General features: G+C 41.5%; 1 protein-coding gene across 12 annotated transcripts in view; it reads right to left on the minus strand.

Annotated features, from left to right (window-relative positions):
- RUNX1T1 (RUNX1 partner transcriptional co-repressor 1) overlaps positions 1 to 16565 on the minus strand; it is a 207671-nt gene that overhangs the window by 31546 nt on the left and 159560 nt on the right. For 11 of the 12 annotated variants that reach the window (XM_053250985.1, XM_053250980.1, XM_053250981.1 and 8 more), the window contains 3 exons: positions 15828 to 15913; positions 14019 to 14214; positions 7132 to 7200 (listed from right to left, as the gene is read on the minus strand). In XM_053250985.1, the coding sequence (XP_053106960.1) occupies positions 7132 to 7200; positions 14019 to 14214; positions 15828 to 15913 (351 nt within the window). The remainder of the gene's footprint in view (positions 1 to 7131; positions 7201 to 14018; positions 14215 to 15827; positions 15914 to 16565) is intronic. The other variant, XM_053250986.1, reaches the window with a different exon arrangement.

Consider the following 16565-nt stretch of genomic DNA (forward strand, 5'->3'; position numbering starts at 1 on the left):
CCCTACCAGGATCAGTAATAGATTAGCCACAACTATGTCATTGGTCAGGCCCTGTTACTCCCACTCCACAATACTGAAGACTTCCACTGACGGTGTGAAAACCATCAGGCATGAATGAGGCAACTTCAGAGATCATAGTGGATAATTATACAGCGCCTTACATGTTTGCATAGAATTTAAAACTGGAACAATGTATGTTTTAAACTATGCATTTTGTTACCATGTCAAGCTATTATTTTTAGTAGCATCATTAGGGTTGTGGGTTTTTTTGGCATCAGCGGGGGGCGGGGCTAACAGCTGAACAAGAAAAGAAGGTGAAAGAGCCAGGTAAGGTCACCATGGGTATGGTCATAACTGTGGTAAGTTTTACACCAGGCCAATTGTAATGTTTAGCAGCATCCACAACTTGAATCCTGGCCATTTCATGGTCAGTTTTTCAACTCTACCAACAGCCACTAATGACAGGGAGCAGGACTAGGAAAAATCACCACAGTGTTTTCCAGATTATGAGCTTTGCATCGGTAGAAATGTTGCAAGGTGCGACGGAATGGTGAACGTGGGTAAAGGGTTGTTCAGTGCTTCATGGTAGGCTGGTGGCCATTCATACTGCTGTCCACTGCAACATGGTTTCCAGGTGGGGGTGTCCATAATATCCTTGAATCGCATTATCTGCTCCCTCCTCTCAGAGGAGGCAGGGGGCTGACGTGACATCTTTTAAAATAAAAAATTCTCGTCTCCATTTCGCAAAGCCATCAGGGAAAGCACCATTCAAAAACAAACGTTTAATTGCTGCATTGCACCTTTACGCAAGCAAAACAACAACAAAAACCTGGGTAAAGTGCCACTCCAAAATGTGATTTTAATTGCAGCATTGCACCCTTGCGCAAGTGATCCAGCAAAACTAACAGCAACAAAATGGCGGAGAGGGCCCCTAGATAAACATCAGGGGAGTTGGGGACTGGGTGGATTTTGAACAAGAATATCACAACGGGGGAGTCAAAGTAGCTGTCTCCCTTGCTTTGCCCTTGAAAAGTGGTGAGCAAAGTAAGAATGGGCAGATCCTCTCAGTTCTTAAGGTTCCGCCTGCCTTAAGAACCGCTGCTCCTCCTATGCGCAGTGTAAAAATAAGGGGAAATAAAAAGAGACATATAAAATTGAAGCAGAAAGGGGCAGTATGGGCATATCACCACCCAATGAACCTTCCCCACCACACCACTTAAACCAGGGCAACATCATTGCAACCCTCCTAAAAAAAAAAATACTGCTACTTTCCTGCAACACAAATGCAACGTTGTAGTGCTGCAGCGCAACAATAAAACCCGAAATAGGGCATCAGAAATATGGATGGCATCTCACTGCAAGTGATGTCGGATCATGGGCAGTACGGAAGCACACTTAGTGGACATGTTGTGAAACTGTTGCAGTGTGTAATGCAGAACGTGCCCAGGTGATGTCCCCAATTCACATGGTTTATGCTGCTAAATATTATGGCTGCTTGAATGTGTGTTGTGGGGGGTGGGGATGTCCCACAGGGAACACTGTAGCAATCATAAAGTATAGCTTTGCTCTTTGGCACTTGATTACCTAGAGCACATTATTTTACCTTGTCAATATATTATTTGCTTGTGCAGAAGGTCAACTTTAAGCACATTGCTTGTTTGAAGGGGCGGTGGGGGGAATGGAATAGTTCCCTACTCTGTTTGTACCCTAGTGGTTTTCAAAATGTTGATACAAGCACCAATCAATATTTGCGCAAATGCATGTTTGAACCAAAGCCTTAGAATAATGTGAAGATGGTTACAATGTGTTAAATCTCAATTATCTAACATAAATCAATGTAATACATTCCGCTTTTTCACACTAGAAAACATGACTTGTCATAAATGAGCCAGTCAGGATTTTTTTTTTTAAATGCAAGTAGAGTGCAAAGATTTCACTGACAACTAAAACAAGTTATTTCTTTTTAAAAAAGTTCTCTAATTAACAAGGAAACTATCCTCCCCCGATTCACTGTATCTGATTTTCATCTTTATTCAAAGCAAAATGACAATGATTAATTGAAAATTTAATAAGCAGTAATTATTAACTTGGCAAACCTAGTACCAATTAACACTCTATTAAAACTAATTATGACATGTTTCATTCAAGTGTTTGCACTTAATTGTTTCACCCACTTAAGAAGCACCTTAATTAAATGTTCTGTTTAATTAAAAACATAAGATTCCTAATAAAAATGTTTTACTGTAGAATAAAAATATTAGAGTTAAAAATGCTCTGTGGTTGCATTGGGATGTACAGTATTCCACAGGATCATAAATCTAGTTCTCTTTTCCATAAGCATAGAATCTCTTCACTTAAGAGGTTGCTCAGACATCTATACTTAAATTGAACTTAGAGGCTGGGATCACAGGAGCTATTTCAGGCACACCAAAGGGCTCTCTTACACCCAATGGGATTTTTACCTTTTTTCTTTGATCAGAGACTCCCTTATGCCATATCACAACTGCGTTTGAAGCACCTCTCAGTCTCAAAAATGTGGGTAAGGTTGGGGGGAAGGTTCAATAAACATACCTCTAAAAACCTCTTGTGTGCATGGTACAAGTCATGGTACAGGTTCCCTGATAAGGTTCCCTGGTCATAGTAGCAACATTTTATGTCATATGTTTTGTCAGAGCAACACTATTTGAAATCAAATATCTACACTATGGTTAAATAAGCCTATTGTCAAAATCCCAATCTAAACAATATGTACTGACTCACTTCTTTGTCCTTATTAGTAAACAGAGATTTTTTTGAATGTGTTAAAATATATGCTGCTTATAAAATAAATCCTTATTACAGGATATCTGTTTCCTTTAATCTGGGAATCTGGAGAGGAAGCAAGAATATTTTACAGAAAAATATTATAGAAAAAAGGATACCTTGATCTTTATGAGAGTAAAAATATGCCCTCACATTACCCTCCAATAAATGCTTGGAGGAGAGGGAAATGCAACTATGCAAGACAGGGACTAATTTACGTTGAATATTCAAGGTGAATTACAATTCTATCTAAGTGGCAACAGGACAATAATTTTTGCTTACGATCAAAGCTGCAGCTTGACTAATTGTATATGCAAATAAGGCAATTTATATTTAAATTATGCATTCCTATTCTAGTCCCACCAGCACACACAGATCAGCAAAGAGAATTGGTAGGACATTTGCAAGGTGCTTGAATATTTATTACCTACTGCAAACATTCTCTGATCCCTTGAAAAGAAATATATGGAGATAAACCCACAGATGCAATTTTATTAATGCTTTTATAAAGACACAACTTAAATACAAGCTTTTTGTATCTTATGAACTACAGTTACCAATAAACATATTTTGTTCTGTTTTTTAAAGAAGCTTTTCTGTGAACTGATAAAAATAATTAAGAATTGTCAACTGTTAGTTTTCACTCTCTGTATTTTATACACATGTGGGCAGGGAGTCAGACTCTCAAATCTAACATTTTACAAAGATTATTTCTGAAAATGCAAAACTGGGTTTCTTCCACAGGAACAATGCTTTATAATGTAATATTCTCTCTCTCTCTCTCTCTCTCTCTCTCTCTCTCTCTCTCTCTCTCTCTCTCTCTCTATCTATCTATCTATATATATATATATATACACATACACACACACAGAGTATATGTTTCCAAAGAGATGACCAAATATTTCCAAAGCAATTACTTAAATGTTTTCAAAAATATTACCCAAAACATAGATAATGCTCAAAGTGCAATACACTGAAAAATCTTCTCCACATAAATTCATATATATATAGACATTTATTGATAAATATTAGATCAGGGCTATTAATATGCACATAAATGCAGCAATATGAAAGGTTACATAATTTTCAGTATTAAGCAACAGCACTGAGTTCCCAATAGCATCAGCACACTACTGAAAGGGAACAGCCTGCCTAATTTTCCAGTTGCAATTATACTGGCAGAAAGCGGAGTGGCTGAGCTGTGCACTGCAAGGGCTTTCCTTGCTTAGCCTCAGGAATGGTATATGTGGGGAGTGCGGGGGGTGCATGCCAGTCCTTGCGAAATTCATGCTGTGAAGTTCATTCCAATAGTGTGGGCATCCCATTTGAAATCAGAAGATGCCCCAGAGGCTTCCGGAGCATCTGCTAATGCTTGCAGGATGGCTGCTGGATCAGAAGTGGCGCTTAAGTATCAAACACAGCAGAGGAGTCTGCTTCTATGCCAGCCCAAGCATAATGAAAGGACATCTTGATAGCCTCTGGGATAATACAGAAGGGTACCTTCTCGTTTAGCCATTGGAGGGAAGCCTGAAAATGGTGCTTGCCCACTCAAGGGCAGTTCCATTCTCATGCTTACTATGCCCCTGGCCCAATTCATCTCATCACTAAAAGACAGGACAACCCAGAGGCTTCTTCATTGTCAGAGGCCTCTGGCTTAGTCTCCTTTAGTCTTGAGAGGATTCTGCTGCCTGGAAAGCGGTTTGTGTGGAGTGGTGGGTGGTGGAAGAGAGATATGATGGTCAGAGTAAATCGAAAGTCTCCAAGCCAGGGCTGCAACTGCCTGGCAACCGTTAGTACTGGTGTGGAAACTGTCCATGCTATCAGTACTGTGTACAGGGAAGGGACTGATATATGTTATTGCCATTGCATGGAGCACCATGAGGCGAAAGTGGGTTTTGGCACCATCTATGTGCAGGAAGCTTGTTAATTGCCCTTCATTTTGCCTTTAAACTCTAGTGGAACTAGAGATGCTACTGAATTCTTCTTTTGCTGAAATTTGTGACGGAATCTATGGTTGCAAAGTCTGCTCCCTCTCCAGTAGATTGGATTTTATATGATAAGATATGGTAATGGCTACCGATTCTATGCATTCCATGCATTTGGGTAGTGGGGACACATGCATCCAAATATTTGCAACACATTCTTGCATTCATTATTTGGGTGGGAGATGTTTGAAAATATTTGAAAAAAATACATATTTAAATATGTATTTAAATTTCCCCCCCAGTGCTTAAAAAATCTAGGGATTTTTAGCAGAAGAGAGCAGAGCAGGAATCAAAGGAACTGTATGAAGTTTGGACAGAATTCAAACAGAGAGTCATCTATCCCTGAGTAGGACTCATTATAGAGATGGCGGATGGCTGGGGAGAAGGTGGAGAAATATATTTATTTATTTATTTATTTATTTATTTTTTAAAGTATGGCCAGCCTCGCTACAGCACTGCTGCACACCGACTGCTTTTAATAATCCCACCCTCTTCAAATCCTTGTTTTGATGGAATAGTAACTGCAGCGGTTCATCAATTTTACAGGGGCAGGTACTAGATAGCAGAGACTGCTAGGAACTTTAGTTTTGGGAAGAAGAACCAGTCCTTTCCCTGGAGCAGGGTAAGGGGCGACTGGTTGCCATTTCTTTGCAGCAGTGGTGGTGACAGGTGCTTTTGTGAAGGTGTGGATGGGTGGGCTGGTGAAATTTCCTAGCATATCCACCTCTTCTGAAGAAGCTGATCTACTACATGGGTATTCCATCTTATGAAAGTGACATTGAATTAGGCTAGTAGCTGTATAGCATTAGGAAAACATCTGAAAGTACCCAAGTAAACCAAGGATTCTAAACCCAATCATACCCATTCGACCACATTGAATAAGCCCTGCAAAGGAGTATGACAGCACTAGCACAGTGGCATTTGTGGCAGCAGCACTAAGACTGAAGCCAGGAGTCTGATGTATTGCAGCCACACCTATCACTGACCCTTAAGGCCAAATCTACATACTGCAGAGTTGGGAGTTCTGGATTGAGCTGTTAGCCCAATCGTGTACAATCCATAGACACAGTTCAGCATGCTAACTCCTTTCTGAACTGAGCCTACTGATTTGATTAGAACTACAGTGGCTTAAATCCAAGTCCATGCACACACTGACCAACAGATTTAGATAAAATATATATGACATATTAATATTTTAAATTGCTCAGACTGAAGCATGTGATATAAGCATCCTCTCTAATAAAAGCCTTGGTGTCTGTCCGTGGACACCAAGGTGTGTGTCCGTGCCTCCCTGGGCTGTTCTGGGCGAGGCGGTGGCCGAGCCATGGCCGAGGCCTGGCCGCGCCGCCGAAGCCGGCCGGAAGGAAGAGACGGCAGGGGAAGCCGGCCGAGGTGGTGGCGGAGCCGCCACCGAGGCCTGGCGGCGCTGCCAAGGACGGGCGGCTGGAAGACTTTGGGGCCCTTGCCCGGCCCCAAAATTGCCCTTGCCCCAAATCTTTCCCGCCGCGGCCGCAGCCGCCGACCACTCTCCCGCCCTCCCAGCTGCCCAATTTCTCCTTCCCCATCCCCCCCCAAATGATTAAGGGCCAAAATGGCCCACGAGAATGCCTCCGCGGCCGCCGCCGGCCACCCTCCCAGCTGCCCGAGCCCTCCTTACCCGATCCAGCCCGCAACAGTCGGGCGAAGTAAAAGCATATTTTGCGAAGAAGAGAGGAGCTCGCGAACAGAGCTCCTCTCTGTGCTAAGCCTCTTCCCAAACTGGTGCTTTGGCCGCAAAGGATGCCTATTGCGTCCTTTGTGTCCATAGCGGCAGTTTGGGCAGTGGCTTAGCACAGAGAGGAGCTCTGTTCGCGAGCTCCTCTCTTCTTCGCAAAATATGCTTTTACTTCGCCCGACTGTTGCGGGCTGGATCGGGTAAGGAGGGCTCAGGCAAGAGGGAGGGGGGACAAGGGCAAGGACAAGGGACAAGTTGCTCGGGCAAGGGGCGGGGGGGCAAAGGCGAGAGGGAGTGGGGCAGGGGGGAGAAACTCTGCCCTACTAGCGCCCGTTATTTCAACGAGCCTGAAAACACTAGTGTGATATAAGATACAACTCCTGAAAATGCTCTATTTATTGTTGTATTTTTGTTTTTCTTTTAAGAACATATTGACATCACCTTATCTACAGAGGTAGATGCTGCTATAACTAAAGTGATTTTGTGTTCCAATTTGTTCCAGTTTTAGATTATTAACTGAAATTTTGGGTTGTTCCTAGAAGCCCTTTTTCTTCCATTCCCTCTGTCTGTGCATTAAGAAATGCACACATCTGCCAAACTGCTATGCTCATGTTTTTAAACAATTCTTACCAGCTTTCTTCCAGATCTCCTCTGGCACATATCCAGAAGCAGGCCTGTGAAGGAATTCCCGATGCGAGTCTATAAGGAGGAGGAGGAAGATAAGGGGGGGAAAAAAGAGAGTATCATAAGTAATTCTTATGATTACTTAAAAAAAATTAAAAGCTCTCTCTCTCTGATGCTTTAGTCAAGGGAGTGCAATTACAACCTTTGTATGGGATGATGTGAACAATATAGCTATTACTCCCACATTTCTTATAGGATAGATTAACTGGCTCATCCTAAATTGATCTGGCATAATTTTGTCCCCCATTTTAAACTATTGGGGATTATAAAGATTTCCCATTTGGGCAGTCAAATTAGATATTCTTCATACCATTCTCCTCCTTTTCATTTGTAGTGAGGCTTTGCAAAAGTTTTTTTAAAGGTACATTTGGACAGGGGGGAAACTGTACTGACCACTGATGGAGAAATGAACTTTAGCTGCAATCGAATAAAAGCAATCAATATTTTCTCCATATGTTATCTGAGTCAATGGATGGCACTTTACACAAGGCAGTGCCAGTGTTTCTGATCTGCTGAGGTTGCTGTGCATGTGAAAGCCACCTGTGGCGGTGTTGCGCAAGATCATAGTTGTGCAGCTACTTGAAACAGCACACCCGCACTTGTGCAACACTATTTCCACTGAAAACAACTAGTGTGGCGCAAATGTAGGCATGCTGTTCAAGTAGCTACACAACTGCACCTTACGCAATGCTGCCAGGGCTGGCTTTCACATGCACAGCAGCCCCAGCACTTTGGACATTCCAGGACTGCCTTGCACAATATGTCAGCCAGTGACTCTCATTTGTCAAACTGAATCTGTAGCTGGGTACTGTATTTTACTGCTTGAAGAAGTGCAGTGCTAGTCTAGAATAGAATGCAGCCTCCAGAATTAGGGCAAGTAGCAACTGCAACAGTTTTGCACTTGCACGTTCTTCCTCAGGCGCTACATTAGTCAGGATGTCAGCCATTGTTTTTAATGGCTTGAGTCTCACATAATATTTTTATGTCAACCACTATGAGTTCCTACATTAAGTAGAAGGATGATGTCTCCTACACTGCTTACTCGCTGCCACATCAAATCTTTGGAGCAGGCCATAAGCCAATCAAAGTATTACAAGGACATGCACAATACTGTTTACAGAATTGCCTACTGTAGATCTCTTTTCTTCCCTCCCTAACAATGTTAAAAGCCAAAATATGTTTAATTAGCATGAGGCGGCAACATCTAGTAGCCAAAAAACAAATAGGTCAGTCACTTGGATACTTTTTCTTAAGTACCCAGGAAAAGTTGCATAGCTGAATGGATACTGCAGATGATGTAGAGCAGGGAGATAAATCACATCTGTTGAATCTGGCCGGTTTAACAATACAGTCCATAGCAAGCTTCACATGTGGCAGCCGTAGAACAGACCTCCTTACAATTCTATTAATCACTGAGAGTGAAGTCTAGACTCCACTGAAGTCAATGGCAAAGCTATCACTAACTTCAGTGGACCCTGGACTATGTTATAAAAGAAGCAACCTAAAGAAGGTGGCTGACACACCGCACATGGAAACCTGGGCAGCTAAAGCACCACTTGTGTCCCTGCCTGCATTTAAGCACCACCAAGGGTGCTGGCATTGCAGGGCAGCAGCACTTGTTGAATGCAGTTGTGGGATGCGATGCCCACTGGGAAAGATGCATGTTGTGCTGCGCAACTACATTCCTGGCATTATGACGTGCTGCTGTTTTGCAGTGCAGCCCCGCAGAGGCGGTACTCCAGCTGCCTGTGTTCTTTCGTGCAGTGTGGCAGCTAGTGCCGCCACTGTGACTCACTTGAAACATTTTGACTATGGCAGAATGAATCTTCACCACAGTTGAAAAATACATATGGAAGTATTTTGCTTTGAACACAACTCTTATGAAATAAAAAGATCCCTAACAAGATCTTTAAAATGGTAAGGCACTGGTGACCAATATGAAGATGTATACTTTGGATACTACCAAATCCTTTGGAATGAAGACAGTATTAGGAGTTGTGAGATGACACACACACACACACACACACACACACACACACACACACACACACACACACCAGTGTTCTCTCTAATATTTTTCAACTGTGTGCAGAATGAGTTTTCTTCTGGGCAGCAGTATCAAGGTAGTGTGTATGCATGTATATTCAGAGTGGGACCTTCCTGATTAAACCTGAGCGGGATCAAAATCAACTGAGTGGATATAAAAAAGTGTGTGAGTGCACGCACACGAGCACGCCTTAGAGGGAACACTTACACACACCACTCAGCTACTTAGTACACTCTCTTGCAGGCAGGGGCATAGCTATAACTGAGCGAAAAGTTTCAAAGAACCCGGGCCCCCCAGCTCCTGAGGGCCCTCCAGCTCCCTCCCTCCCTATATTATTCATTATCTCCCTCACTCTGGGGGGCTGCCAGAGAGAGGGATGAACACGGGCCCCCTCTCCCCTAGCTACGCCCCTGCTTGCAGGTCTTCTGACAAACCTGACTGAGCAGAAGCTATGTAATAAACCCATTTCACGAAGGCCTTTGGACATCTTGGCAATGTTGATGACAAGAAGGAAATGCTGTGCTGGCTTGTTTAGGTACGCAAGATTCAAAAGTAAATGGAATCTGATGACATAATTGACCAGATTGCCAGCAAATTCGTGCAGTTTCCAGGCAAAAAAGATCAATCAAACTCATATTCCAACCACAATTCATACAGATTATGAAGCCAAGACTCTTAAAGGAGAATGAAATCAAGATCTTATGAAAGACTTTCATGGTTTTTACTAATTTATTTTAACTAGGAAGTACTCTATAAAGAATGGAGAAAAATAATGAGAAACATGTTCTTAAGTTTTAAAAAATGATGAAATTGGATATGATGAAACTAATTTTGGTGGCTCTGTAAACAGCGAGACAAATGTCTCCATAGTTTTAGAATAGGAAGTGAGCAAGCGCTTCTATAAAGGCCAATCATATCAATCTTTTATGGGTTGTGGGATCTGAAAATCATTTCAGACTTATTTCCCTTGAGGATGATGACAGAATGCTTGGGGTTGTAAAGGCCACGACATGTTTAGATCTCTGCCCATCTTGGCTTCTTAAGGCCAGCTGAGTAGAGCTAAGAGTCTTCCTGCCTGAAATAGTCAACACCTCACTTAGTGAGGAGAATATCTCCTTCATTAAATCAAGTTGCACTCTTGAAGAAACTCTATTGAGATAGGGATGATTTAGTCAGTTGTAGACCCATCTCACATCTTCCCATTTCAAGGAAGGCAGACACATATTTGGATGCCATATTCTTCCTCAACCCATTTCAATTGGATTTCTGGACTAACCATGGGACAGAAACAGCTTGACTGATCCTGATAGATGATCCCTGTTTCAAAGCTGAGAGAGAGGACTCCTCCCTTTTTGGGTATGGAGGATCTGGTTCAATCCCTGGCATCTCCAGCAATTGAGCTTTAAAAAGTCATGACTAACTTGTTCTGTTGGTTTCAACAGGACTTCATTCTGACTAACTTTTTTAATATCATGACCAGTGTTCCCTCTAGTAGGGATTCCCAGATGTTTACTACAACTCCCATAATCCCCAAGCAAAAGCCATTGCAGCTGGGGATTCTGGGAGTTGTAGTCAACAACATCTGGGAATCCCTGTCAGAGGGAACACTGATCATGACCATGGGGAACAATGAAAGCATCCTTTGGATACAAACTGAGTACATTTTTCAGACAATGAAATGGGGGTGGGGGGAGAATGCAAGGCTCTGAAGGGATTTTATAATATCTGAAATACCACAAGATTTACGACTTGGCAAATGTCAACATCATCATCATAGCAGCTTTAGAGACTCAGTGACTTGTTTCTAACTGAACTACTAAAGCAAGTGTTCACAGATATCAGTCCAGAGCTATATGTGGAGCTGAAGAAAGCAACATGATACAAGACACAAAGAAGTGCAGGGAATTTTAACATCGCTCAGTTCTATGGAAAGGATGCATATCCTGAAAGAAGTTAAAGAAACGAGTCCATTCACAAAATCATATGGAGATTAGATTGATTTTTTTTTAAAAAGAGAATGTCTATAAAACTAACTCAAAGACAGGACATTTCACAATGCAGCTAGAAAATCTGCTTTCAGAAGAAGGAAAATATTCATCTCGTCGAATACTTGGCCTATTGTCAAAGTGATGTAAAGTTTTTTGTGTATACACTGCAGGAGATTAATCAACCCTGAGATCAGGAACAGTTCATAAATCAGAAAGAACCTGTCTACCTGGATGTGAAATTCAGCAAGTATAAGAAGGGCTCTGGAATTCTGCAGGGCATCAGGGAATTTGACACAACAGAAATAAGCATTGCTGCAAGCACTGAAAGAGAATAGGTATTTTTGACAGGCAGCTGAACAATAAAACTGCACAGAACCCATTTCACTTCCACCCCTCTTTGCAGGTGTCACAGCAGACCCAGAGTCAGGAAACTATCGTTTGCCTACCAATAAGGGCAAACTCTCATTGACAAATGATTAAATTGGGCTGTGATGGGAATTGCTGGTATTCTTTGAGAGAGGGGCTGAATAGGAACATGAGGGCTCATATTCTCAAATCTTCTTGCTATTGTATAATCTTGCAAAGAACAAGCAGCCTTACAAGCGGCAAAAAGACAAGTGGGAGTGGAATGGGTGAAAAGAAGAGCAAACCCTGCAGCATTCTAGCAACCTTCTATACCACCTTCAACCCTGACATTGAGGACATCAAGCAGTTGGCCACCAGATGCTAAAAATAGGCACAAGGATTGGCTTTCTTCAGAACGCCTCACCCCAAATGGGCACAGAACAGGTATAGCAGTGCCCCCATCTTGTCACCAATGAACTTTGTTCTTGGATCATATGTGTAAACCTACTAGTAAAAGGAGGCCTAGATACTCCAGTCCATCATTTTATGCATACCAGAACTTCCCTGTCCACAAAGGTTGTCCATTCCTCAGTTGAAATGAATGGGACAATTTTTGTCTAGCATAGCTCCATACACAAGCTGTAAGACTATAAGTCTATAAGCTCCTTAAGATGATGTACCTATCTTTGCCTAACACACCCATCCACCATCAGTGAAGGTTCCAGGCTAAACATACAATACAAAAACCCAATAAACCTTCATTGGTAATTTATCCACTTCTCAACCACATGGCATATTGAGAATTCCTTATTAGAGAATGAAGATCAAATACTGTTCAGGATGTTGAACAGCCTCCTACAAAAATGTCTGAATGAAAATGATAGATTATTTAAATGATCGCTCATTGCTTCCCATCAAGTGGATTGTAAATGCAACGTATGTTTAAGTATCATTTTTACATATGTGGATTATTCAGGACTGAAGTACTCTCCCGTATTCCATGTAAACAGTTTAGTACTTATTAAGGTCATTCACAAGACCTGTGAGCAGGGCAGGGATGGAAGGGAGGAGAGGCAGGTACACACCTGAGGGAACGGAACAGTCCAGACTCTCACTCCTTCTATCCAATTTACTTTTAACTGAAAGTGCAGGGGACTGAATCTAATATTTTTCATATGAATATGCTATGGTCCCTTGACTCAGATTATGCTGTGCTATGGTCCCTTGACTCAGTCCCTTGATTATCAAGGACATAATCCAACGAACCTCTTTCATATGGTCAAAAAGACTTCACATTGTTCTCCTTGTACAAGCAGCTTATGCCAGCTGCCACCACCTTGCACAAGAAAAATCAAATTATATACACTCCATATAGGGGAAGTTGATTACAGTTAGTGCAAAGATTTGTGTATCTGTGCACAGAATTGTGCAAGATTCTGCCCTTTCCCGCTTCTGCTCATGGTCTCCTGGATAACAGCCATGACAATAAACCTGAAAACAGGCAGATTATGATAGCTACAGTTGAAACTGTTCCACATCATGGATACCATTATAAATCATAAAGGGAAAGAAAAGACACAAAGGCAGAACAGATGGCCATCCCCTCCTCCACCTCAAGCTAGTGGAGATGACAAGCTGGTAATTTTTACAGGGTGGATTAGCTCATTAAAAATGACAAAGGGGGATCTGTGACATTTGCAATACACACAGCAAAGAAGCAATATTTACACTTTGTGATGGCCTTAATTAAAATTCTGGAGTGATTCCCCCCTCCCTTTTTTGTATACCATGGCCATGATCCGTCAGCTCCCTGCAGGCTGGAGATGTAACTGTTACAACTCTGTGTCAATTACTCTTGGTCCCACTCAGAAATGGTTGCCCCCTGGCACTTCTGAACCATAAAGAACTGAACTGGTTTTACTCCTCCTCTTTTATCAAACTGTACTGTTTTAAAATAAGGCTATATAGGACACATTTATGTATAGTTTTTCTTGAGAAAAATGGAAAACTGGCACCCTAACCCTCTCAGTATAACTATGCCTCTTATCTGATGCTGGGATTTAAACAGAAACCGCAAATTAATGACACATGCTTGGTAAATATTTTAATACTTTGCAAGTCGAAAGAGATATATTTCAGTGGGACCAGAGTGGTGTCCATGATAGTTATTTTGGCCATGACTTCACACAGGTTACTAATATGGCTATTGCAGATAAGTGCATGGAGCTGACGTTTCAGTCCAATTTTTTCCTTGTAGTGGCAATGTTTGAGAAAAGGGCACATATGTCATAGCGGACCAAAGTGGAACAGAAAAGGAAAAGAAAGAAGCCAGGAGAGGGTAACCAAAAAAAAAAAAAAAAAAGTGAGGAGAAGCATAATCTAAGAAACATGGTGTTGTTAGAAAGATCACTAGATGCTCTTGGATATTTCTAATTGTAAAGTAGACACGTTACCTAAAGGGACTGGATCCGGATTCACTGGACTCTGCTGCCTGGAATGATTGCTACCACTGCCTTTTTTTAAATCTTCCGCATCACTATACCGCCGTATCCAGTAATTAAGTTCCTCCCGGTCAGCTTCCTGACATCGCCGTAGCACAGTGAGAGATCGCCTCGTTTTTTCCACCATGTCCATGATGCAGTTTAGGAGCTGAATTTCAGAATGAGAAAGGGGATGGTGAAACTTTAGAATTGCATTAATCGTAATGTGTTTTGTTATTCTGACAAAATGCTGAGCACCTCCCTCTTTCTTGAAGCAACTGGCAAGTTTTGAAGTAGCAGTTCAGACACTGCTTAGGCTGGCTGTTGCATCACATGGAGAACACCAAATATATCATTGATTTAATAGCTTATAATTCTTAAACCCTTATCCTACATTGCATTGGTGGCACAGGAGTCACAGTACAACAGCTTCTTCCCATGTTACCAAGGAAACATGAGATGACCTGAGTCAGGTGGGCAGTGTCCATAGCATGACTGTTCCTCATACTAGCATTGTCCCACTTCACAAGGTGATTCTGCAATACGACCTACTCCTACCTGGCCTGGGGCTTCCCATGTTGAAAGAAGCTGCCTATTGCCTAATTAGTCAATAAACTTCCATGATTATTACTCTCCAGTGTATAACATTACAAGTCCCAATGTAAGTAGCATATTGTTCATGCAAAATTTTGATAATAATAAAATTTAGTATTTATATTGTACATTTTAAATGCATCACATATATTATCTCAATAGCCATGTAAGGTATGACAGTTTTCTTATCTTCATTTTACAGATGGGGAGGCTGAGACTGAAAGACAGTGGCTGACATGATGCGCAATGCTGCACTACAAAACTGCAGGCATGCAGTTTTCAGTGTATACGCAACTGCCCACTTGCACAACACCACTTCTTGGTGGTGGTGCCTGTGTGTGCACAGCAGCACTGGTTGATGAACAATGTCAGCATTGTGTTGTGTGTCATTTTGGCCAGTGGCTTGACCAAGACAAACTTATGAGTTTACAGCTCACAAGAGACTTAAACTGCTATTTCCCAGCTAACAGCCATAGCCGGTAAGGTTATGCATCTAGCATATGATCCATCTTATTGATTGATAATTTCTCTGTGTAAACCTCCCTGAGCCATTTTTGGAAGAGCGGTATAGAAATCGAATAAATAAATATGGTGAACCCAACTTCCTTCATTCCTTCTGAGAGTCCCCAGTGGTGGAGGGACACAGAGAAGAGCTCTGAAGCAGATCTTAATAAATGAGCAGACTTGTGTGCGAGAAACTGGCATTAAGGTACCTGGGACCTAAGACACATACAATTTTAAAAACTTAACACTGGCACTTTGAACTGTGCACTTAACTGAATGGCTAAATAGACGAAGTACATCAGAAAACCTCCGACCTACAAGTGTATATGAACTTTATAAAGACTATAATTTTTTAAAATCTTTCGAGGCTTATATTTTTAGCTCAATATTTTAATTCTGGCTTTTTTACAATCTTGTTTTAAAATTATGCTGTAAACCGCCTTGGGATTGTTTTAATGAAAGGTGGTATATACATTTAACAGTAGATAATAATAAAAAATAAATAAAAATATATGGACTGGACTGAGATTCTTCACAATTTTTTCTAATGCTGTGAGTAAAGATCTAGACAATTTAAAACAATATAAGCATTTGGTAATTCATATTACTTTACAACTTATTAAAAGTTACTTATTGTAGACATATTTAGACAAACAATGTGGGCATGTGCATTATGTTCCTTACATGGTCAAGGTGTTTCCATTCTTCTGCCCATTCTCTGTCCGTTAGTCTGTGATCAATCATTTCTTCTTGACGCGTGCCATGCAACCCTGCCAAACACACAGCAAAAAAAATGAAATATTAATATCATGCAGGAGTTATCTAGCACTAGTTTAAGCATCAACATATGTCCATCAACTCCAGGCATCCACAGTGTTGCCTGGTTATACAATACAGCTGTTTTGGAATGCACTGAGAAGCACCAGAGATACACAAAAGAAAAGGAAGGGAAAAGGACCCATGGAGTCTCTAATGATTGCCCAGAGATGTAGGGCGTACATGATAAAATACAGCGTTGCCTGATTGGTCCTCAGCACTGTCAATTCGACAAGCAGGTGAGAAGAAAGTAGGCACTGAAAAGTAGAGGGCAAGCTGGCAAGTTGCTTCCTGGCCCAACCCACATATAGGAAGATGTATTTATTTAATTTAGGCCACTTTTCTCTATTGCTCAAAGCAGCTCGCATCACAAAATTAAATACATCTGACAAACTACCATAAATAAAACATGTGGAAACACACAAAAACTCAGCCAGCCACAGAATCAACCAAAGAAAGTTGAATTAAAAAATAAAAAATAAAGAGGAGAAATGTCTTGTCTCAGTAGGCAAGGCACTCCCAAGCCTAAGGATTATAGCAGTGAAGACCTTCCTCCTAGTCACCACTGTTCTAATCTGGTGTAGTGAGGGTACAGAGAGCAGGGCC

The sequence above is a fragment of the Hemicordylus capensis genome, chromosome 4, assembly GCF_027244095.1.
Source record: "Hemicordylus capensis ecotype Gifberg chromosome 4, rHemCap1.1.pri, whole genome shotgun sequence".
In the NCBI taxonomy this organism is placed as follows: Eukaryota; Metazoa; Chordata; class Lepidosauria; order Squamata; family Cordylidae; genus Hemicordylus; species Hemicordylus capensis.